The 25,967-nt window shown below is 39.4% G+C and overlaps 1 protein-coding gene across 1 annotated transcript in view; it reads right to left on the bottom strand.

Annotated features, from left to right (window-relative positions):
* Positions 1-596: 596 nt before the first annotated feature.
* The window catches only part of LOC143484441 (uncharacterized), a 57,057-nt gene continuing 31,686 nt past the window's right edge, over positions 597-25,967 (bottom strand). Inside the window, exons 2-9 of the mRNA XM_076983157.1 lie at positions 21,235-21,350; positions 9,131-9,301; positions 8,767-8,966; positions 8,511-8,620; positions 3,380-8,364; positions 3,032-3,096; positions 1,307-1,449; positions 597-1,168 (exon numbers count right to left, since the gene is read on the bottom strand). Coding sequence (XP_076839272.1) covers positions 984-1,168; positions 1,307-1,449; positions 3,032-3,096; positions 3,380-8,364; positions 8,511-8,620; positions 8,767-8,966; positions 9,131-9,301; positions 21,235-21,350 — 5,975 coding nt within the window. The 3' untranslated portion in view covers positions 597-983. The remainder of the gene's footprint in view (positions 1,169-1,306; positions 1,450-3,031; positions 3,097-3,379; positions 8,365-8,510; positions 8,621-8,766; positions 8,967-9,130; positions 9,302-21,234; positions 21,351-25,967) is intronic.

Raw genomic sequence — 25,967 nt, forward strand, 5'->3', positions numbered from 1 at the left:
GTTTTTAGTTAGACTAGTTAGTTAGATTTTCCCTTGTATGTCGTTCCCCTCCCTATCTCTCTGTTCTATGCTCTTCTGTTCTCTCCTTGATACGCTTTACGCCGGTTCTTGTTCTTGCCTCTTGTCCTCGTCATTGTTTTTGTTTCCCTCCGTTTAGCTCTTGTGTTTTCTTTGCGCATGTTCCTTGTCGCTAGTGGTTTTATATTGTTAGTTTGCTCGTTGTCTGTTTGGTTATTAGTTCATGGTTTGGTGTTGCTTGTTACCAGTCACCCCTAGTAGTCGTTGCTTCATTTATGTATCTCCTCTCGTCATGTTTCCCTAGCTTGTTGACTTATGTTCTCGTGTATAGTCTGGTTGTATTGCTTACCCGTTTGGTGGTGTCTTCCCCTCTGTGTTTAGCGTAGTCCCTTTCTGTCTGTTGTGGTGTAGTTTAGTATTGTGTTACTTTTGTCTCAATAAATATTCAAACTCCTGCAAATGCGTCACTCCCGCTATTCAGAAACGTTACACATATCAGCAAAGTTTTTAACTGTTGCACTCAATATATAAAGAAAAACAGACTCCAGTGAACAAGTGACATTTTTGCTTTAATATGTATTTAAATTTTTTATAAATCAGTACATTTAACTAATTATAATTATAATCATATATTATAGAATGGCTGAGAACAAAGAATAATTAAATAATAGGCCTGTCTGATTTTATTACAAACATTCAACAGCAGACAGATTTGGAAAGTATAACAGATTTTCAGTTTAGACAGCAGAATAGGATGAAATTGGATTACTAGATAGTTTGGTATTGAAGCAATAAATGTAAGATTGATGCAAGATGTCATAACACCAGTATAATCTCATAGATAACAATGTGAGCTACAGTATGTTACACTATATTCATGTTTGCACTTCTAATTTTGCTCATAAACAAAATTACATTTTGTTTGTTAAAATTAAAATTATTTGTTTTAAATAAGACCAGTTGTACTACAGTGGAGCATTTATAAGGAAGCTAAAAATGAGTCCCGCAGAGAGGAGGATCGGTGTTGAGTGTAGAGATGTCATGGTGCTGTTGACTGGCTTACTGGGAAAATTGTTCTGGCTGATCTGTGTCTGTGTGTAGAGCACAGTGGAGCTGGTGGTGGTGGTGGTGGACTCTATGTTCGACGTCACTGTAATGAACAATAAGGCAAGCAAGACTAATTTTTTGACACTGAAATCTAAACACTTTTTATATTTGTCAGGATCATAATAATTTTGTAACAAGTTTTGTAACTTTAATGTGATTATTGTATATAGCATTAACTTACCAACAATACTGTTTGGGACAATGTTTAGGAAAATTTCAGATTTATTTATTGCTGAGTCCAAAGATTCAGCCACAGTTGTTACATTTGGAACAACTGAATCATTATTGAAGATGAGCTGAGTGTCCACACCAACTGAACCCATCCTAGAAGAGAACAGAATGAGTTTAGAGTTTCTCCTTCTGTGCTGTGAAAATACTGCACAACCTACAGTGTTGCATAAAAATGTAGACAAACCATTTTTAAGGGTTTTAAGCACTACCAACAGTGCATTCTTATCATTTCTCATTTGGCAAGATAAAAATTCCTAATTTCTGTGGCCCTACTTTTTGAATCAACAATCTCAATGAGATTTAGAATGCCTGTATTCTAAATTAGATAAAGCCACATCAGTACAGACAACCAGGTGAATTTAAAATGTGATCCACCAAGCCAATTGAAATCAAACAATAACCATGTTACAACCCCAGACCCCTCCATTTGGGCCTGCGTGTACATGGTCCATGTCCATTTATGTACATCCTGTGGGTGTGGTTGTTTGTGTATGTGTTCACCTGTCTTGTCAGTCTAATGTGTTACACGAGAGGCTCATTATGTGTTGTGTATATATATTGTGTGGTACTCCAGGCCTGTGCTTGTCTTTGTGAGTCCATTCTGTGTTGAGTCCGTTCGTGTTATATGTTTACTAAGAGCTACATGTGCAAGTTACGTTCAACTAATAAAAGCTATTTATAGAGATTACAAATCCTGCCTCATATCTCAGGCCTTTATTGTTATATATATATATATATATATATATATATATATATATATATATATATATATATATATATATGGTCTTTATTATTATTATTTATTTATCAGTAGTGAACCGTGACCAATAAACCTGGGCCCGCTCCTATCCCCCCGAAAAACTTTTTCCTAATGAACTGCAATAAAGAAAAATCTGAGACAACAGTACAGCTTTAGAAACTCAATAAACAATAACATTTGTACTAGGTAACTTCTTAAGCAAAATAAGGTGCCAAACAAAATAAGGTTCCACAGCTCCGTGTTCCTCTGAAGCGGAATAAGTAAACAACACAAACGAGGGCATCAAAGGAATGAATCAAGACCTCAAACAACACAAAACCAACAAAATGATATAAAACAAAAATAGTCACTAGCAACATACACATCAATCAGAAAAGTACTAGCTAGCGGTGGTACACTAACGCTAGCTAGCGTCGCCACAACGAGCGGAAATCATCATACAGTTAAGCCCACCCACTAAGACGGCAGAAATGATCAATTTCCATGGTCAATTTTACTGTCATTTGAAACTGGTACTGTGCTGAATTATAACTGCTTGGCCCTCTGTAAACAAACAGCGGGACCACCAACAACCAACATTCTGCGGAGGCATCACAGTCCTGATAAGGGGAGACACAGGCTCACAGGCTTCCACTTAAACTTAACCCCTCACCTTCCAACACAGATTGAATAGACACAGTTGAATAATTTATTTGCCCTGATGGTTCTATATATATATATATATATATATATATATATATATATATATATATATATAAAGAGGGGGGAGAGTAGTATTACAATTACAATAAAGGTCTAAACAAAAGAAGCATCTCTATGATAATAAAGAAAGATTAGACATATGATTATGATTTATGGGACCACCTGAGCTAAGGACAAGCATACTGTAAAGTGAAAAAAAAGGAAATACCATACCAAAATCTTAAGACATAGCATCGACGAAATGTGAGGGGGAACTTCACTTTGTAGAATGTAATCAACTGCAAATGAAAGAATAGAGGCAATATGACAAAACATGCAGCCTTCCCAAAGCTTCTGACACTGATGCACTATTAGCTGATGCACTATTACCTGTCATTAGCTCACCTATCACCTAGTACGTTGCTTTCCAAAGCTTTTGACATTGATACTCTGATAGGTCATTTTATTTTACAATGTTTCCCAAAGCTTCTGATACTTTGCTGCATTTCCACTAAATAAATTAAACTAAATTTTTTTGAATAACCATTAAAATAAAAATGAATTGTGTCATTGTTTCATTACCTGCGTGGTGATATTGAGGGCAAGATTCTTGTATTGAGCTGAAGACGGATCATTATAAGCAGGAATGAAAACTCGCTGGATGCGGAACTCTAAAATAAGAACTCCTTCTTGTGGCTTAGCTGGCACAGGAGTGGTTGTGGTGGCCTGGGTGGATAATTGAGCAGGTAAACCAATAGGCTGTATTGTGGTGGTGTTTTGTCTGGTCGGTACGACAGTTGTGGTACCAGCAGTAGACTCTGTAGTTAAAGTGGTTATAGCAGCTGATGAAGCTTTAGTTGTATTGTTGTTTGACGCTAGTAGTATGGTTGTCTTTGGAGATGCAGGTGGTTTCATATTGACAGAAGCCTTTACAGGTTCAGTAGAAGACAAAGGAAGATGACTTCTGGTAACTCTTACATCTTCTGTTGTTGTAGAAGCTGAACTTGTCATTTCTGTGATATTTGGTGCTGTAGAATGTACAGTCTTCACAACTGCTTCTGCTGTACTACTTTCAAAGCCTTTATATGCTGTAGGTTGACCTGTCCCTAATGTTTGACCTTGTCCTGCTTGTATGGTAGCAACTTGATTTGTGAAATTTGAAATCCTAACTCTTGACACATTAGTTGGTATGTTTGGTGAAGTATTTGAGAGGTGGCTGTCAGCATGCTTTGTGATCGAAGAGGCAGACCGTTCTGTTGCAGCAGTAGTGGAGGCCTTTATATGTGTGGGGGTCAGTGCTGACATTACTGTTGTAGAAACTTTTCCAACAAATGCAGGCTTTTCTGTAGAAACTTGCTTGTCTGGATTTTGTGGAAGTGGTGTTGATGTGGTTACTGTCAGTTTTTCGACTGTAGGAATTGAATGTTTATCTGTAGGAGTTTGACTACTGGTGTATGATGCTGTTGTAGAAATTGCATGTGTGTCCTCTTTAGTTGTACTATGGGATATGGGGGCAACATATCCTGTGCCTTGGTATGTAGTGGACTGCACTGACGGTGAAGATTCAATATTCACAGCTGATGCTGTGCGGAGAGTTTGATTTGAAGAAACTGCAGAAATTTCAGTTGCATGCACTACGTTAGAAGTAAAGTTTGTGGGAAAATTATGATTGGGACCTACGGTTGTGAGAGCTTCAGTTGGTTTCAAAGAGACAGAACCCTTTGAGTTTTGTCTGGTAGGTACGACAGTTGTGGTAACAGCAGTAGACTCTGTAGTTAAAGTGGTTATAGCAGCTGATGAAGCTTTAGTTGTATTGTTGATTGACGCTAGTAGTATGGTTGTCTTTGGAGATGCAGGTGGTTTCATATTGACAGAAACCTTTACAGGTTCAGTAGAAGACAAAGGAAGATGACTTCTGGTAACTCTTACATCTTCTGTTGTTGTAGAAGCTGAACTTGTCATTTCTGTGATATTTGGTGCTGTAGAATGTACAGTCTTCACAACTGCTTCTGCTGTACTACTTTCAAAGCCTTTATATGCTGTAGGTTGACCTGTCCCTAATGTTTGACCTTGTCCTGCTTGTACGGTAGCAACTTGATTTGTGAAATTTGTAATCCTAACTCTTGACACATTAGTTGGTATGTTTGGTGAAGTATTTGAGAGGTGGCTGTCAGCATGCTTTGTGATCGAAGAGGCAGACCGTTCTGTTGCAGCAGTAGTGGAGGCCTTTATATGTGTGGGGGTCAGTGCTGACATTACTGTTGTAGAAACTTTTCCAACAAATGCAGGTTTTTCTGTAGAAACTTGCTTGTCTGGATTTTGTGGAAGTGGTGTTGATGTGGTTACTGTCAGTTTTTCTACTGTAGGAATTGAATGTTTATCTGTAGGAGTTTGACTACTGGTGTATGATGCTGTTGTAGAAATTGCATGTATGTCCTCTTTAGTTGTACTATGGGATATGGGGGCAACATATCCTGTGCCTTGGTATGTAATGGACTGCACTGACGGTGAAGATACAATATTCACAGCTGATTCTGTGCGGTGAGTTTGATTTGAAGAAACTGCAGAAATTTCAGTTGCATGCACTACGTTAGAAGTAAAGTTTGTGGGAAAATTATGATTGGGACCTGCGGTTGTTAGAGCTTCAGTTGGTTTCAAAGAGCCAGAACCCTTTGAGTTTTGTCTGGTAGGTACGACAGTTGTGGTAACAGCAGTAGACTCTGTAGTTAAAGTGGTTATAGCAGCTGATGAAGCTTTAGTTGTATTGTTGATTGACGCTAGTAGTATGGTTGTCTTTGGAGATGCAGGTGGTTTCATAGTGACAGAAGCCTTTACAGATTCAGTAGAAGACAAAGGAAGATGACTTCTGGTAACTCTTACATCTTCTGTTGTTGTAGAAGCTGAACTTGTCATTTCTGTGATATTTGGTGCTGTAGAATGTACAGTCTTCTCAACTGCTTCTGCTGTACTACTTTCAAAGCCTTTATATGCTGTAGGTTGACCTGTCCCTAATGTTTGACCTTGTCCTGCTTGTACGGTAGCAACTTGATTTGTGAAATTTGAAATCCTAACTCTTGACACATTAGTTGGTATGTTTGGTGAAGTATTTGAGAGGTGGCTGTCAGCATGCTTTGTGATCGAAGAGGCAGACCGTTCTGTTGCAGCAGTAGTGGAGGCCTTTATATGTGTGGGGGTCAGTGCTGACATTACTGTTGTAGAAACTTTTCCAACAAATGCAGGTTTATCTGTAGAAACTTGGTTGTCTGGCTTTTGTGGAAGTAGTGTTGATGTGGTTACTGTCAGTTTTTCTACTGTAGGAATTGAATGTTTATCTGTAGGAGTTTGACTACTGGTGTATGATGCTGTTGTAGAAATTGCATGTGTGTCCTCTTTAGTTGTACTATGGGATATGGGGGCAACATATCCTGTGCCTTGGTATGTAGTGGACTGCACTGACGGTGAAGATTCAATATTCACAGCTGATGCTGTGCGGAGAGTTTGATTTGAAGAAACTGCAGAAATTTCAGTTGCATGCAGTACGTTAGAAGTAAAGTTTGTGGGAAAATTATGATTGGGACCTACGGTTGTGAGAGCTTCAGTTGGTTTCAAAGAGACAGAACCCTTTGAGTTTTGTCTGGTAGGTACAACAGTTGTGGTAACAGCAGTAGACTCTGTAGTTAAAGTGGTTATAGCAGCTGATGAAGCTTTAGTTGTATTGTTGATTGACGCTAGTAGTATGGTTGTCTTTGGAGATGCAGGTGGTTTCATAGTGACAGAAACCTTTACAGGTTCAGTAGAAGACAAAGGAAGATGACTTCTGGTAACTCTTACATCTTCTGTTGTTGTAGAAGCTGAACTTGTCATTTCTGTGATATTTGGTGCTGTAGAATGTACAGTCTTCACAACTGCTTCTGCTGTACTACTTTCAAAGCCTTTATATGCTGTAGGTTGACCTGTCCCTAATGTTTGACCTTGTCCTGCTTGTACGGTAGCAACTTGATTTGTGAAATTTGAAATCCTAACTCTTGACACATTAGTTGGTATGTTTGGTGAAGTATTTGAGAGGTGGCTGTCAGCATGCTTTGTGATCGAAGAGGCAGACCGTTCTGTTGCAGCAGTAGTGGAGGCCTTTATATGTGTGGGGGTCAGTGCTGACATTACTGGTGTAGAAACTTTTCCAACAAATTCAGGTTTATCTGTAGAAACTTGGTTGTCTGGCTTTTGTGGAAGTAGTGTTGATGTGGTTACTGTCAGTTTTTCTACTGTAGGAATTGAATGTTTATCTGTAGGAGTTTGACTACTGGTGTATGATGCTGTTGTAGAAATTGCATGTGTGTCCTCTTTAGTTGTACTATGGGATATGGGGGCAACATATCCTGTGCCTTGGTATGTAGTGGACTGCACTGACGGTGAAGATTCAATATTCACAGCTGATGCTGTGCGGAGAGTTTGATTTGAAGAAACTGCAGAAATTTCAGTTGCATGCAGTACGTTAGAAGTAAAGTTTGTGGGAAAATTATGATTGGGACCTACGGTTGTGAGAGCTTCAGTTGGTTTCAAAGAGACAGAACCCTTTGAGATTTGTCTGGTAGGTACGACAGTTGTGGTAACAGCAGTAGACTCTGTAGTTAAAGTGGTTATAGCAGCTGATGAAGCTTTAGTTGTATTGTTGATTGACGCTAGTAGTATGGTTGTCTTTGGAGATGCAGGTGGTTTCATAGTGACAGAAACCTTTACAGGTTCAGTAGAAGACAAAGGAAGATGACTTCTGGTAACTCTTACATCTTCTGTTGTTGTAGAAGCTGAACTTGTCATTTCTGTGATATTTGGTGCTGTAGAATGTACAGTCTTCACAACTGCTTCTGCTGTACTACTTTCAAAGCCTTTATATGCTGTAGGTTGACCTGTCCCTAATGTTTGACCTTGTCCTGCTTGTACAGTAGCAACTTGATTTGTGAAATTTGAAATCCTAACTCTTGACACATTAGTTGGTATGTTTGGTGAAGTATTTGAGAGGTGGCTGTCAGCATGCTTTGTGATCGAAGAGGCAGACCGTTCTGTTGCAGCAGTAGTGGAGGCCTTTATATGTGTGGGGGTCAGTGCTGACATTACTGTTGTAGAAACTTTTCCAACAAATGCAGGTTTATCTGTAGAAACTTGGTTGTCTGGCTTTTGTGGAAGTAGTGTTGATGTGGTTACTGTCAGTTTTTCTACTGTAGGAATTGAATGTTTATCTGTAGGAGTTTGACTACTGGTGTATGATGCTGTTGTAGAAATTGCATGTGTGTCCTCTTTAGTTGTACTATGGGATATGGGGGCAACATATCCTGTGCCTTGGTATGTAGTGGACTGCACTGACGGTGAAGATACAATATTCACAGCTGTGAATGTGCGGTGCGTTTGATTTGAAGAAACTGCAGAAATTTCAGTTGCATGCACTGCCTTAGTTGTAAACTTAGTAGAGAAATAATTGAGTGACTGCAGATCTTCCAGAGTTATGTAGGTAGAGAATTTTCCAAAGTTTTCCACAAGCCAGGTACTGGTGTCATTGGTTCCACATGACATGCCTGAGAAATCAAGGAATTCATGACAAAGACACAATTTAGTGAGCAATAGTAATACAATGAGTTATAGTTACGGTTATAGTTATGGTTAGGTTTTCCTAACCATAACCAAATTAAGGGGACCAAACCCTGGGTACTTCCAGAATCACCTAAACTGTTGAGTATCTCGGCCTTCTTCAGGTACATGACCAAAACATGCACAATTTCTTGCTGTCTGGTTAGAGACATTTGCTCAAAGACCAGGCTCATACCTTCCACACTATTGGAGAAAGGTGAAATATATGTTAGTGCAGGGTTTTTCAAAGCTTGACATGTTTACAATTCCACAAAATACAACAAAAACAATGTAAGTTCTTTCCTCACAAAGCCTGGCAAACTGCAGCAACAATAACAACAGAAACTCACATCACATGATAGACAGCACAGTCGGCATATGATGTTGTTGTTATAAGCATCTCTGAGGTCAGACTTGGGAGGACTGGGAGAAGCAACCTCTCAAACCAATCAATCCATTCAGACATGGAGAAGTCTTGGAAATGAACAACGATTATTTCAAATGTCCGATTCATCATGATGTCCCTGACCATGGGATTGATCTGTAGATTCTTTGCAAGAGAAGGAATGAAAATCACTGTAAGTCACTCCTGATCATTGCATCATTCCTCCTAAAGTGTTGCAAAGGAAAATCTCTCAAATTATCCTACAAAAATTCACTTAATTTTTAAAAAACCATAGTTGACTATGCTGGATCATCAAATGAAACCCATACCCCAGGATTCTGAATCAGATGAGTCAAGAATTCCTCGATGTTCTGGAAAGCATCACCTTCATCCAGACAGTTGAACAGCTTATTGATCATCTCGGAGTTGTTCAGGACTCTGGAACTCTGGGGCTCCAAAGTTGCTACTTGGGATGCAGTCAAGAGATCCAGAGATTCAAACTGCAGAAGAATATTAATAAAGTTTAACAAAACATGTCTCCTTAATGATTAATGCACCATCCATGCATATATTTATTTTTCTAGGTTTTTATGCTCCAGTTAGTTCAAAGAAAGGAATTGATGTAAGACTTTATAACTTAATCATTTATAATTTTACTGAAAACAATTTGACCAAAATATAAAGTGTGTTGGAGCTTTGGTGTGCAGTGGCAAATAAAAGACAGGATGCTGTCTAGATTTGAAGGAAACAAAAGGTATTTAATAAAACCAAAAGTAGATATAAACATACAAATGCTAGTGTCCAAACACCTAAGAATTCAATTGCCACTCATAGTCAAAGTTGAATACTAAGTCTGTCATTCCTACCAGCCTGCTCAAGCTCATTGATCTAGGATTCGACACCTAGATGAAGAACAGAGTTGGACTTCCTTCCTAGTCCTCAGTCTATGAGGGTGGAGTCACCTCCTCCAGCATCAACATAACATAACATCATCAAGGACCTTTCACACCCAACCACACACTGTATAATGTCCTACCATCAGAACAGAACATTCTTTTAGATAACAGATTTGAAGCTCTCAACTTGAATAGCAGAAATCAAGCAGTCTCACCACAACATACTGCCTCCCTCTCCAGAACAACAAGGACATCAAACACACCCCAATCAGCATCACAGAAACAACTCCAATCTCGCTGCTAAACATCAGCATGCAAATAACTCTGGCCACACGTGGATCAACCACCAGGCTTCCAGCCATGCTAGGCAGCATGTTAATGGTATTAGCCATCAGAATGGCAACACATGCCAACCATCAGACTTCCAGCCATGCTAGACAGCATGCTAATAAGCATGTTCAGAGTGTTAGCCATCAGTGCAGTGACACGCGTCCCAACCACCAGCTTGCAAATCAGGCTAGTAAACAGCTAACTAATAAACATGCTAATAGGGTTATCCATCGGGATGCTAACCATGTTAGCCATCAGCATGTGGCTTGTGTTAGCCGCCGAGGCATTAATGTTGAAAGGAGACGAGGAATACCTCCACAGCCCAAAACTCTGCTGACTGGGGACTGAGTTGACAGAGATGTATGGAGCAACAATATTAAGGTCTTTTGCTTTCCTCGTGTTACTGTCTGTGAAGTGATACCCATGATTCCACACATACTGCATGATCATCCAGTAAATATATCACTTGTTTTGGATCTTTGTTGCTTGCACCTTTTTTTGGTGTGACCTTAAAGGAATATATTACATTGTACTGATTTACATTTAGCAGTATGTAGTGACAAAATAATAATGGTAGGAGACTTTAACATACTTTGATAATGCGGAGGATCCACTGACAAGGGCTTTTACTTCTATATTGAACTCTGTCGGCATTAAACAAAACGTAGTAGGACCTACACATTATCGAAATCATACCCTAGATCTAATATTAACGCTGGGTATCGACGTAGATAATATAAACATACTCCCGCAAACCGTAGCAATCTCCGATCATTATTTAGTAAAATTCGATTTTCACCTTAACATAAATACCCGCCCGTCTCCTCGGCAGTGTATAAAGCGCTCAATAAATTCATCAACAGCAACACGGTTTATTGAAACCCTCCCTGACTTAACTGCTTTAGCCCACTCGCCATCCGATCCAGGAGAGTTAGATAGTCTAACCGACTACTTAGAGAATACCTGCAGATCAGCTCTAGATATAGTAACTCCACTAAAATATAAAAAAGCTAGATCCAAAAAGCTCGCCCCATGGTACACCGACCAAACTAGAAACTTAAAACAAATAGCACGTAAATTAGAGCGGAAATGGCAATCTACTAAATTGGAAGTATTCCACTGTGCCTGGAAGGATAGCATTATTGACTACAAACGGGCACTCACTAAAGCACGCTCAGCATACTTAGCCTCACTGATAGAGAAAAATAAAAACAATCCTAGATTTCTTTTTAATACTATTTCTAAACTTACAAAAAATCAAGCAGGCACAGAACCTCAGATTCCAGTAAACCTCACTAGTAATGTATTTATAGATTTCTTTGATAATAAAATAGAGAATATTAGACAAAATATAAAACCCTTTATTAGCAATACAACTGGTATGTCATCTGGTTTGGTTGATATTGATTTAAATTACATACCGGGAGAAAAACTTGATGCTTTTCATCCACTCCCAAAATCAGAATTAGAGAAAATAATTTCTTCCTTAAATTGTACTACCTGCACATTAGACTCAGTTCCCTCAAAGTTATTAAAAGAGGTATTACCAGCTGTAACTGAACCTCTTCTAACTATAGTTAACTCATCCATTACAATAGGTCACATGCCCAAATCATGTAAATTAGCAATTATCAAACCTCTGATCAAGAAACCAAATCTTGATCCGACTGTGCTATCTAATTATAGACCCATTTCAAACACATCATTTATATCTAAGATCATAGAAAAAGCTGTTGCCCAGTAATTATGCCTATATCTGTATAGGAATAACACATTTGAAAAGTTCCAATCTGGTTTTAGGCCCCATCACAGTACTGAAACAGCATTAGTTAAAGTAACAAATGATCTCCTCCTTGCATCAGATCAAGGCTATGTATCACTGTTAGTGCTTCTTGATCTTAGTGCAGCTTTCGACACAATTGATCATAGGATCTTGCTAGAAAGGTTAGAACGCTGGGTTGGAGTCTCAGGCACAGCCCTTTCATGGTTTCAGTCTTACTTAACAAATCGCTATCAGTTTGTAGAGCTCAATAATATTTCATCCAAACGTACAATGGTTAAATATGGGGTCCCACAAGGCTCCATCTTAGGACCACTATTATTTACATTATATATGCTACCATTGGGCACAGTTATAAACAAACATGGTGTCAATTTTCACTGCTATGCGGATGACACTCAACTTTACATATCAGCCAAACCCGATGACAAACTCAGTTTAGGAAAAATCGAGGCCTGTGTAAGAGATATTAAATGCTGGATGTCTCTAAACTTCCTACAATTAAATGAGGACAAAACAGAAGTTCTCCTTGTGGGCCCTAAGCTCGCAAGACAGAAACTTCCAAATTTAATGCTTAATCTTGCAGACTATCCCATTACACCTGGCACAGTAGCCAAAAACCTAGGCGTCATACTCGACTCCGACCTATCATTTGATAAATATATAGATAATACTACTAGGATAGCTTTTCTACATCTCCGCAACATTGCCAAATTAAGAAATGCATTATCACAGGATGATGCAGAAAAATTGGTGCATGCCTTTGTTAGCTCTAGACTAGACTACTGCAATTCACTACTGTCGGGATGTTCAAATAGGAATCTAAATAAACTTCAAGTAGTTCAAAATGCTGCAGCTAGAGTTCTGACCAGAACTAGAAAATTTCAGCATATTAGACCAGTCCTATCAGCCCTGCATTGGCTCCCAGTTAAATTTCGTATTGATTTTAAAATTCTATTATTAGCATATAAAGCACTACACGGGCTTGCTCCTGAATACCTCCAGGAACTTATTTCCTACTATGAACCCCCACGTCAACTAAGATCACAGGGTGCTGGTCTGTTATTAGTTCCACAAATTAACAAGGTAACAGCAGGGGGAAGAGCCTTTTCTTATAAGGCCCCCCAGCTTTGGAATAATCTTCCTAAATGTGTCCGGGACTCTGACACAGTCACAATCTTTAAATCTAGGTTGAAAACCCACTTATTTAGTCTAGCGTTTGATAATTAATATCCCCCTTAGATAAAGGTACAGATCCAGGGGTTCATAGACGAAGGGTTTTATGGTAGACTGGGGTGCTGGTGCTGTCATCCTGTCACTGCTCGTGGTCACTCAAGTTTGTTGACAGTGCAGTGGACGGATGCCATTGTCTCAGAATGCCCCCAAGCCTTTGTTACCTTCTGGTTCTGCCTTTTTTTAGCTAGGCTGTAATAATTTAACTTAGTGCCAGAGTTGCTGCCACACTCCAGAAATGTTTATAATTTTACCTGTCCTGTATATGTCCTCATACAGAGCTAATTTTCCCTGTTTCATTTCTCCACATGGCTGCCCGCCCGCTTGAGGAATAATGAGATGAGGAGAGACAAGCGATCCATCCTGGCCGGCCACCTCCTGCCTAACCGGATGCCTACACCATGATGGACATTATTACATATTTTTCGGTCTAAATGGACATTATTGCATCTTTTACATTCTGTCTACATTCTGTCTATATTGTTGTTGTTGTCATGGTGACCGGTGTCGGCCAGAGGAGGATGGGTTCCCCCCTGAGTGTTGGTTCCTCTCAAGGTTTCTTCCTCATGCAAAAAACTAGGGAGTTTTTCCTTGCCACTGTCGCCTTGGCTTGCTCACTGGGGGCTAGGACTCGGCACTTGTAAAGCTGCTTTGTGACAACAACTGTTGTAAAAAGCGCTATATAAATAAAATTTGATTGATTGATTGATTGACATACATAAGTAATAGGAACTGAAGTGTTTCCAACAGAGGTGTCAATTCCAGGTTCAGAAAGTAAAAGTCCTCACCAAGATTTTGCTCAAGCTTGCTAGATTTTCTAAATAGTGCAATCAATTAGTGGAATCAACACAATCCAGGAAGCCTGAGCAAAATTCTTGTGAGGACTGACTTTCTGAACCTGGAATTGATACCTCTGGTTTCCATACTGTTTTTAGCTCTTTAGTCCCTTTTGCTCCAAACTAAATCACTAAAGCTCCAAAAAGGTGCGAGCAACAAAGAGCCAAAACAGTAAACTGTTACATGTTTACTTACTTTACTTAGTTAATTATTGTTAATGTGTTACTTCATGTGTTGTTCATGTTAACTAATGCATTACTTAACATTAGTTAATTATTGTTAATGTGCTATTTTATGTGTTGTTCATATTAACTAATACTTCATGTTATTTACTCAACACAATGTAAATAGATCATTATTAGAACAAAAATGTGATGAGTTTGCAACATTTTTTAGGGACAAAAATTACTAGTATAAGGCAGAACAACAAGCACTAATATACTACAAGCTCTTAAAGGGTTAGTGTTGGTGTCTACTGCAGTTACTTCACAAGCTCTTAAAGGGTTAGTGCTGGTGTCTACAGGAGTAACTTCACACGCTCTTAAAGGGTTAGTGTTAGTGTCTACTGCAGTTACTTCACAAGCTCTTATAGGGTTAGTGTTAGTGTCTACTGCAGTTACTTCACAAGCTCTTAAAGGGTTAGTGTTAGTGGTTACTGCTCTTCCTGTACTTTAGCAGCAGATGGATGATTTGCAGCACATATGACCAATGAGTGGTGAACATTTCCTCCAAATTCCAGAAGAATTAAGCAAGAATGATAAACATGGATAACTTAAATAACACATGAGACTTTCTAAACATATAAGCATACTTTAGTAGAAATGTTAGTACATTAGTAGTACATTAGAAACATTAATACTTTAGTTACACAGCATTAGTTCAAAAACATAGGGAATGTAGTGATTAAACTTTAATGCATTTTAGTGTATTTGTGTTCTTGGTTTTAACAAGATTATCCAAACTCAGATTTATTTAGGCAAAATTTAGATCCTCTTTGAATCTGATATCTTATTTGACTAACAATCTTACATGACCTCAGTATTATTTTACCTTTAGGCTGAAACACAGAACTAAGTGTGTTGGGCATCCTGCCTCTCACTGGACCCACTGTGCTCACTCTCAATTTGGCATGTATCACACTCAGTGCCATCACACTGCAGTGTCTTGTGTTGCCAGAAAATCAGCTGTTATTGTTAAAATTAAATAAAGTAGTATAGAAATGTATAAAAAAGATCCATAAAATTTTTGAAAAAAAAAACCTTAATTTAGTCATTGATCTTTTATGCTTCTTCATCAAACCCCTCAAGATTTCAAACTACCTTCATCACTGCTATGTATATCACTTCACGCTAGCTAGCTAGCAAGAAGTAGGTGTCACTTTAGCAACTGTTTGCAAAATATGATCTGCAAAAAATTTCAGCTCGCCAGCCAGCCAGATGTCGAATGAGCACAGAAGGTTCTGCCTTCTTCTGTGAAGGGAGATTCTTTGTCATGATGATGTATTGGTCATGTAATAAATGACACTGAAATCGTTGGGCTCCTTTTATCCATTATTCCATTATCAGATATGAACAGTTGATCCTCAGGTGGCCCTGCCTTCTGCTGATAAAATGGCCGCCAAGATTCGATTGTCAATAAATATTTCGTATGAATAAAGAGCAATAATCGTATAGACAAAATGAATCACAAAGTTCAACTTGAGAGTATATAAAGAAAATAAAACACAATTCCTATCCAATGTGTTTCACTTTCCATGGTCTTATACATATATTAAATATTTAAATTTAGAAACAAAATTCATCAAAAGTTCCAACTGAGTGTGAGACTCATACTTTCCCTAAAATGCTCAGCAGTTTGCAGGTATTTTGCAAATTGTCACGGTGAGGGGGCCGGGTCGCCACCAGAGGGCGCGCATCCCCGAGCACGCAACCACTCCTACCATCGCAATCACCAGAATACTGATGCACCTGTTTCTTGTTACGTTGCTCTTTTTAAGCCCGCAGGTCGTCCGGTCCAGTGCTGCACATTGCCACTACGAGCGTCACTGATCCTAGGAGATCCTATACACATTGTGTGTGCTAAGAGCATTACTTGGGCATCACTGTGTTGTGTTTGCGCTACGAGCATTACTTCTGCATCCCTGTATGTGCTACGAGCTTTACTTGAGCTGCCGTTTAGAGCCATGGAGAATAAACGTCCCTCTGTCTCACCCACGCCTCCGGCTGCCTCTGTTCCGACGCCTTCGGCGTCACACAAATGGTAATTTAAATGATATTTATCAAGTCAAAATCAATGTCAGGAAATATCTAGAGGATATCATCCCTCCTTGCCAACCAGGACTACTAATTATTTTATTTATTTATTTAGCTGACGCTTTTATCCAAAGCTAGGGTTAGTACAAAATACAAAAAGAAAATATACAAAAGAATAGTTACAATAGTTAAAATTCAGACTTGGCATTAAATGGATGACAGTGCAGTGGAGTATTTAGGGTCACTAGAACAGGTGCTCTTTGAAGAGCTCAGTTTTTAAGAGTTTCTTAAAGCCAGTGAGAGACTGCCCTGCTCTGATGGTCGAAGGCAGCTTATTTCACCATCTGGGAACTACAGAGGAGAACAGTCTGGATTGCTTCCCGTGAATGTTAAGTAAAGCAAAGTGACGTTCAGTGGAGGAGCGCAACGGTCGGGCCGGAACATAAGGCTTTAAAAGCAAGTGCAGATATGAGGGAGCCTGCTCTGTCATCACCTTAAAGGCGATCGTGCAGGCTTTGTGTTTGATACGAGCAATAACCGGTAGCCAGTGGAGCTCAACGAGCAGTGGTGTGACTTGTGCCCGTTTTGGATAGTTAAAAACTATTCTGGACCATCTGTAGTGGTTTTATGGTGCAAGCTGGCAGGCCTGTTAGTACAGCATTGCAATAGTCAAGGCGTGAGATTACCACAGCTTGTACCAGAAGTTGAGTGGCATGTTGCGTTAAAAATGGTCTGATCTGTCTGATATTATAGAGCGCATAGCGGCAAGACCGTACAACATTAGCCACATGATGAGTGAATGAAAGCTGGTCATCAAGCATAACCCCAAGGTTCCTCCCAGCTTCCATGTCATTAAAGTGAAATTAGCAGTTTGTGATTGGTTATAATTGTAAGTCATCTACCATGGGGTAACCGAACATTTCACCACTATAAAAATGACTGTCAGGTCTGGCCCCTCCCCATCTGTCTATCACATCTTTGTTTTCATTTCCCATGTGCTTCCTTGTTCTGGTTTATGACCTTTGCTAATAGTTTCACATATTTCGAATTTAGTTCCTTGTTACTTCTTGTTATCCTGTGTATATCATCCTTATGTTTGCCCTGTAACATTGCTGGTCTTTGTATGCCTCATTATTGTCAGCTTTAGCATTGTCTCTGCAGTCGTTATTGTTATTTCAGTCATTATTTTTTTTGTAGCTTGTGATTTTGTTTTTAATTTGTGTCTTGAGGTATCAAGAATCGGTTAACTGACCTTGGACCATTGTAATGACTTAAATCTCACTCTTCTCAGCAAATGTGTTCACCTACTGATTGCCACACTTTACAGACTGCTAAACTGTCCTTGCCTAATTGAGAATAGTTATTCTCAGCAGCAGTACTCAAGGTGTAACGCACAAACCCGACAGATCACTCCAACCTATCAGGCATCATGTTTGACAAGACATTCTGAATCATTTGAACTGTTTTGAGCCAGACTGCATTAGTACTTTGTATACTTCCTCAGTAGCAGATTAAGGTTTGGGTTTGGGTAACAGTTTATAAGTCATTTAACTCTCCAGTGCTTTCAGTTTGATCACAAGTGCTTCTTTTGTGCTTTAGCACTGGATGTAATCACAAAGCATCAATTTTATTTATTAAAAACACTATCAGGGATGTAATTTTTATCAGGCCACTACTTTCCACTAATTTTCTTTTTCAGCTGGGCAACTGACTAAGATGTCAACCTGGTACACCATGACATTCAGAATATCCACCGTCCTTAGAAAATAGTAGGACTGGACATAACCCCAAATGGTAGTAAGGAGTTTTCATCTGTTCTGTGCATTTGTAGTGACTTTCTCTGAATCCTCATTGGGTACACTCTGCTTGTTGGCATGGTTCATGTGACATTTAGATCAGTCTATTCCAGTTGAATGATCAAACAAATAATCCATTTTAGGATATTGAATACAGTATACTGTTCTAAGCTGGACATGCTTACCAATGAACCCATGGTCCCCACAAATCTTCACAAAACTAATGAATTTCATCACTTACTGGCACAAAGGACACTTCTCAGTCAGAGAACTGGGAGTTCAGTGATTTTCCTTTCAAGCAACCTCTGCAAATTCCTTTTATACTAAGGGCTTCACTGCTTATGGGTCCTGACATATATAATTTAGAATCTGTGTCAGAGCATCATCATTAGAGTTACAGTGCAGGGGTGCGTTTCCCAAAATGTTCGTAACTCTAAGTACTTTGTAACCTCGTCCTTACGAATATTCTTAAATTTACAAGTGTTTTCCCGTAACTCTTCTTAACTTATGTCGTACTTATAGTCATTCATAAGTTAAGAATATCCGGACCCATTAGTAACTCACTAAGTACTTCTTAACTCGAAGCTCACGTGCAGTTCCACCTCAAAAAGGACAGAGGCCGCAAATCAAATGTACCACAAAAATAAAATGTACCACTTTGAATTATTTAGCATTAGCTGATATGTTCCCAATATTTAATTAAATCTCTCCGCTCATCATTGTGCAGTTAATAGCGTTTCAGACTTTCACAATTAATTTACTCTTTGCAAAGAAATGGCTACACGTTGGCCTATTAAGCTTGTTTTAAATTAACCAATAAAATTGATTGATTAATCTGTACATATAAGTAACTTGGATTAAGGCTAGCAATTGTGATTGTGTGATGGCAGCTCTTCAAAGAGTACTGCCTTTGAATAAAATACATAATTTAAGAAGACAACGTAATCCACAAAGCCATGTAGTTCACCTGAATGCAGAATTATATATTGTAAACATGTAGATGTTGGTGCATTGGATGGCACTCTGATCCCCAAACACACTCCCAGCCTCTTGAGCCCAATCTACATCTGCCGTAAAGGCTTCTCTGCTTTGCAAATACAAGTAATATGCAACCACTAAGGCTTCATTATGGACATTGTGGCCAAGTGTCCTGGGAGTACTCATGACTCCTTCATCTGGGCCAATTCTGGAGTGTGTCAGATGGCTAGGGACAGTGCATTTGATGGTGGACATGTACTAGCTGAGAGTGGGTATCCACTCTGAAGCTATATACTCCTGTATCAAATCAACTGGTGTCCCTTCAGTAGCTGTGGGACTCAGTGTCCCCAGTGCCTTCTCCTCCTCAACAGTAAGGGCACTTGTGGACATTTGACCTCCACCAGTCTTAACCCTCTCCTTTCTGAGTTCTGCCCCCTTATTTTTACTTGACTACAGAAGTCATGCCACATGCCATGTCTGATCTCTTAATTCCACTACATGCACTGATATTCTCAGAAATATTGTCCTAGTTGTGTTTTTTTTCTGTATTTAAGGAACATCCTCACGCTTTTGAATGGAGTCTGAGGCGGAGTCACCAAAGAACTACTCAGAACTCATTCGTAAACTGGGAGACTAAGAAGGTTTTTGGGAAACACTTGTAAATTTGGTGTTCTTAAAATTACATCATTCTTGTTCGTTATTGGGAAACGCACCCCTGATCTATTTCCTCAACTCTGCTACATAGTTTGCCAGTTTGAAATTTTACTTATATCCTTGCATGGCCTCACTATGCTTAGAGTTAACATTTGAGCAGTTATTGACCTCACTATGGTTAACATGAGCTTTGAGCAGTTAATGATGTCACTAAGGTTAACATGACCTTTGAGCACTCACTAGCTCTAATTAAATACTTGTCTGTGGATATTGAGTGGACCAAAGGGTGAAAACCCTCTATGTGTTTCTTGGAGTATCTTAGTTTTGTTTCTGTTTAATTACATTGATGTTAATATGCTGTGTTCTGGTTTTTCAGGTAAATCGACTTCGGAACATTGTATAGTTAACCTGTTTCAGATTTGCTTAAAATAAATATCACTCAATTCAGTGTATGTGTTCTGCCTCAGCTTACTCAATGTTGCAGTAGTACATCTTGAGCCACAGAGAGTGCCATCAGTGTTACAGTGATATATCATTCCCTACAGTGTGTACAATCACTAACTATAGTGTGTACGATCAGTGTTACAGTGATATATCATTCACTACAGTGTGTACGATCACTAACTATAGTGTGTACGATCAGTGTTACAGTGATATATCATTCCCTACAGTGTGTACAATCACTAACTATAGTGTGTACGATCAGTGTTACAGTGATATATCATTCCCTACAGTGTGTACAATCACTAACTATAGTGTGTACGATCAGTGTTACAGTGATATATCGTTCACTACAGTGTGTACAATCACTAACTATAGTGTGTACGATCAGTGTTACAGTGATATATCGTTCACTACAGTGTGTACAATCACTAACTATAGTGTGTACGATCAGTTTTACAGTGATATATCATTCACTACAGTGTGTACGATCACTAACTATAGTGTGTACGATCAGTGTTACAGTGATATATCGTTCACTACAGTGTGTACAATCACTAACTATAGTGTGTACGATCAGTGTTACAGTGATATATTGTTCACTACAGTGTGTACAGTCAGTCTTGCAGTGGTACTTTACTCACTAGAAACAAAGTACCAGAAGTCTCAGAAACAAATTATCAGCTCCGAAGGCTTTACTATCTATTTCCTTGATCTGTGGCCATTTATGTGTCTTCTACAGATAAAGTCTAGCTATCTTCTAGCTAACCCTAACATATTTAACCCTAATCCTATAATCACTACTACTGTAATCACGTTGACTAGTAGTGGTGTTGTTTCTTGGTTTCAACAATCCAATTAGATTAGTGAAAGTAACTGACGCAAGACGTCATAAACGTTTGACTTTTTACTGCACTTTCAGATAAAACACAAAAATTTTTTAAAGATTATTTTCATCCTTAGATAGACAGTCTCAAAAACTGTGATGTGCAGATCTTTTAACAAAAAATATAAAATGTTCTTACAACCTCTTGTTATTGCAAAAATATTAGCATTAAAGTGTAATACAAAAATAACTTCAAGTGCAGTATAATTACAGCGAAAAGGATAAATGCATTAAATGTATTATAATGTCATAGTGAATGATACATAACCAGGATAACATAATTGGACTAGTTCCTTGATTAAAATGTTTGATTATGACATTAAAACTGTGTAAAGTTTTCAGGGTCTTACGCAAGACAAATGAGGAATGAGTGACTGCAGATCATCCAGAGTCAAAAAGACAGAGAACTTTCCAAAGCTGAAGCCCAGCCAGGCACTGGTGTGATCATCAGTTCCACAAGGAACACCTAAAACAAAGTGGATGAAAAGGAAATATTGTTAGAAAAAGTAACTGCATTAATACAAGGTACGTTTATTTATGTTGCAATTATTATGTAGCAATTCAAAATGATTCACTATAAGAGTTGCAACACAATAAATAAAATAAGGGATTTTAAAGAAATGTTCTAATTAAAATTATAAGAGTAAATGTATTAATCATGTAAAGTGTTTAGCTAAAAGGTTGAATGAAGAATTAAAAAAAAATAAAAGTGGAGAAAATTAATAGGTAAGTGTGTAATTCTAAATGAGGTTACAATACTACCACAATAATAATAATAAAGTGTCAAAGTAAAGGAGTTAAGATATTATTAGATCACATTAATAATAAAATTATGTTATAAATATAACTATATGATATAATAAAATAATACATTAATAAATGTATGATAAAACTGAGCTGAAACCAAGTCAAAAAAGGATGTTTTAGTGTAACGCAGCTCGCGCTGCGGAGCGAAGAGGCGGACACAAACGCTGAGGAGAGCGAGATTTAATAAAGGGAATACCAAAAGCAGAGTAGGTAGGGGTCATAACGTTAAGGCAGTCTGAATAGGAACGAGAAACAGGCATGATGAAACGAGAACAGGGAAGACTCACGGACCGGGCAGGAACAAACAGATGACGGGAAACACAGAGCTAGAAAACAACGAACGTGAAAGGCACAGATCCACTGATGACACAAAGCACAAAACCACCGATAACCAGGCTGGGGGGAATACAGGGATTATAAGGACATCGAACTAACAAGACACAGGTGAGGGCGATAAGAATGAGGCGTGGCAGAGAGACAGAAACTGGGGCGACAGACAAGCAGGGCGGGGCTAACATGCACAGAACAACAGAACCACGAGGAACAGAGACGTTGGAGTGACAGCGGGGAGAGGGGGGTGTAACCATATGCGACATTTAGTATAGATGTAAAAGCATTTTTGGCCACTGGCGAGAGTTCCTGCGGTGAGAAGGCTGTATAGATGCAAGAGAAAACGCGGCAAAAGAGCCGATGTTTTGGAGCCTCTAAAAAAAATCTGAGATATCAGACTCGCGTTGCATTCCCAGGAGGGGCACTGTGTGGCTTTGTGTCGTGGATCTGTCTGGCAAGGAATCACGCTGCTCTGCAGGCTGGACTTGTGGAATAACATGTTGCCGCATGAGTTCAGCCAGAAGTATAGCATGCTGTTGCTCGGGCTGGACCGGTGAGGTACCATGCTGCCGAATGAGTTTGGCTGGACAGAAAGTATGCTTTAAACCAGTCACTGGTCAGTGTTCATCCACACCGTCCCCTCAAAAGCCCTCAATGTCTAAAATACAGTTAAAACTGAGGGACAGACAGTGATGAGGAGACGGGTAAGGCCATGACAGCAATAACCTCTGGGTAACATGCCTGCCCACCAGGATCCTGGGAATACGCAGGTCCAAAAGAATTGGTCCTCTGGAAGAGGTGCCTTACACAATCGCCGACTACAACAGCCTAAATTGTGGTGTCCACCCACACACACGTATACACCCTCACACACATATACACCCACACACATTCCTCCCATATATTCACCCTCACACACATACAGTCATGGCCAAAAGTTTTGAGAACGACACAAATATTATATTTTCACATGATCTGCTGCCCTCTGGTTTTATGTGTGTTTGTCAGATGTTTTTTATCACATACAGAAATATAATTGCAATCATATTATGAATAACAAAAGCTTTTATTGACAGAATGAGTTAATGAGGTAAGTCAATATTTGTAGTGTTGACCCTTCTTCTTCAGGACCTCTGCAATTCTCCTTGGCATGCTCTCAATCAACTTCTGGACCAAATCCTGACTGATAGGAGTCCATTCTTGCACAATCAATGCTTGCATTTTGTCAGTGTCATGGTACAGCCCCTGACCCCTCCCTCTGGGCATGTGTTTATGTCGTCTACGTCCAGTTGTCTGCGTCTGTGTATCATCGTGGTTGTGTCAGAGTGTGATTATCAGTTTCACCTGTGGCTCGTCTTGTCATCACTCTGGGATTATGTGGTTTGTCTATTTAGTGTGCGTTCGCGCAGTGTCCCGTGCTCGTCTTCGTTAGAGTCATACACGTTCTGTTTTATGTGTCCCTTCTACGTGCGCTTACTTGTATAATTAAACAAATCGTTTGTGTTTGAGAACTAGACTCGTGTCTCGTCCTTCATCCAGCTCCACAGCGTCACAGTCAGAATGTGTAGGTATTTTTGTCCACCCATCTCTTGATGATTGACCACAAGTTCTCAATGGGATTAAGATCTGGGGAGTTTCCAGGCCATGGACCCAAAATCTCTATGTTTTGTTCCCTGAGCCATTTAGTTATCACCTTTGCTTTATGGCAAGGTGCTCCATCATGCTGGAAAAGGCATTGTTGATCACCAAACTGCTCTTGGATGGTTGGGAGAAGTTGCTCTCAGAGGACATTCTGGTACCATTCTTTATTCATGGCTGTGTTTTTAGGCAAGACTGTGAGAGAGTCGATTCCCTTGGCTGAGAAGCAACCCCACACATGAATGGTTTCAGGATGCTTTACAGTTGGCATGAGACAAGACTGGTGGTAGTGCTCACCCCGTCTTCTCCGAACAAGCTGTTTTCCAGATGTCCCAATCGGAAAGGTGATTCATCAGAGAAAATTACTTTACCCCAGTCCCCAGCAGTCCACTCCCTGTAACTTTTGCAGAATATCAGTCTGTCACTGATGTTTTTTTTCTGGTAAGAAGTGGCTTCTTTGCTGCCCTCCTTGAGACCAGGCCTTGCTCCAAGAGTCTCCACCTCACAGTGCGTGCAGATGCAGTCACACCTACCTGCTGCCATTCCTGAGTAAGCTCTGCACTACTGGTAGCCTGATCCCGCAGCTGAAACACTTTTAGGAGATGGTCCTGGGGCTTGCTGGTCTTTCTTGGGCGCCTTGGAGCTTTTTTGGCAACAATGGAACCTCTCTCCTTGAAGTTCTTGATGATGCGATAGATTGTTGACTGAGGTGCGATCTTTCTAGCTGCGATACTCTTCCCTGTTAGGCCATTTTTGTGCAGTGCAATGATGACTACACATGTTTCTTTAGAGATAACCATGGTTAAAAGAAGAGAAACAATGATGCCAAGCACCAGCCTCCTTTTAAAGTTCCAGTGGTGTCATTCTTAGTTATTCATGACAGATTGATCTCCAGCCCTGTCCTCATCAACACCCACACCTGTGTTAATGGAGCAATCACTGAAACGATGTTAGCTGGTCCTTTTAAGGCAGGGCTGCAATGAAGTTGAAATGTGTTTTGGGGGATAAAGTTCATTTTCTAGGCAAATATTGACTTTGCAAATAATTGCTGTTAAGCTGATCACTCTTGATAACATTCTGGAGTATAGGCAAATTACCATTATAAAAACTGAAGCAGTAGACTTTGTAAAATTTTATATTTGTATCATTATCAAAACTTTTGGCCATGACTGTACATTCCACCTCCAAGGTTTTCATCACCGAGCTTTCTCTTGATTGGCACCTCGACTCTGGAACTCCCTCCCTTCTCCAGTTAAACATTCTGCTTCTCTTTCCACTTTCAAAACAAACTTAAAAACATATCTCTTTGCACTGGCCTATAACTCTCCCCTTACCTTCTATACCTGACTCCAAAACCCTTACACCACTGTCAACTCCATGTATACTAGTCTAATTTATTTTACTCCATCATCAGCTCCCAATATGTTACCATCCTTCATGACCTCTTCCCATTTACAGCTTTATTCTTATTGTCTGTTGCCTGTATTTTTCCATCGGTCTGTTCTGTTACTCTTAAATGTAAGTGTCTTTGGGTTCCTGAAAAGTTCTATATAAAAATAAAGAATTATTATTATTATTATTATTATTCTTGAAGTGGTTTTGCTCCTATTTTGTAGTGTCTGCTGGGGGTAGGATGTGTGCATCAGCCTTTCTTACTAATGGGGTGCCACAGGGCTCTATTTTGGGTCCTTTATTATTTTCACTGTATATGCTGACCCTGGGTAACCTCATTCATAGTTTTAATGTCTCTTTTCATTTTTATGCTGATGATACTCAGATCTACTTAGATAGAAACCGAAATGACACTGGGAGGCAAGTTAATCTCACCAATGTCTCACATCTATTAAACAACGAAGTGAATATAAGGAAGCAAAAGAAAATATTGAAAGAAAAGAAAATCAAATTCCAGACACCATACCCAGCGAGACTTCGCGTGTTTTACAAGGATGGTACCAGGCTGTATCAGAACGTGGCCGACGCAACGAAGGACATGGCCGCGCAGGGTTTCCCGGTGCGAGTGCTCGAACCACAGACCGATTTGGCCCTCAAAGAGATGCAACTTTTATTGGAATGGCAGGTGGTTACTTGTCGCCCATATCACCGGGCTCAGGCTCCGGCTACAGGATCTACACAGCCAGGGAAAACGAATTCGGTTCCATGTTATAGGGAAAAGTTGCAGGAGTTCAGGCAGAAACCTACTGTGGAGGACTGAAATATGATCAGACGTTTTGAACTAAACTACAGGAATAGATGTTATCCATACATTCTCAGTTAATTTGTTTAATTAATATTGGTCATACATGACTAT

The sequence above is a fragment of the Brachyhypopomus gauderio genome, chromosome 20 (genome assembly GCF_052324685.1).
Source record: "Brachyhypopomus gauderio isolate BG-103 chromosome 20, BGAUD_0.2, whole genome shotgun sequence".
Lineage (NCBI taxonomy): Eukaryota > Metazoa > Chordata > Actinopteri > Gymnotiformes > Hypopomidae > Brachyhypopomus > Brachyhypopomus gauderio.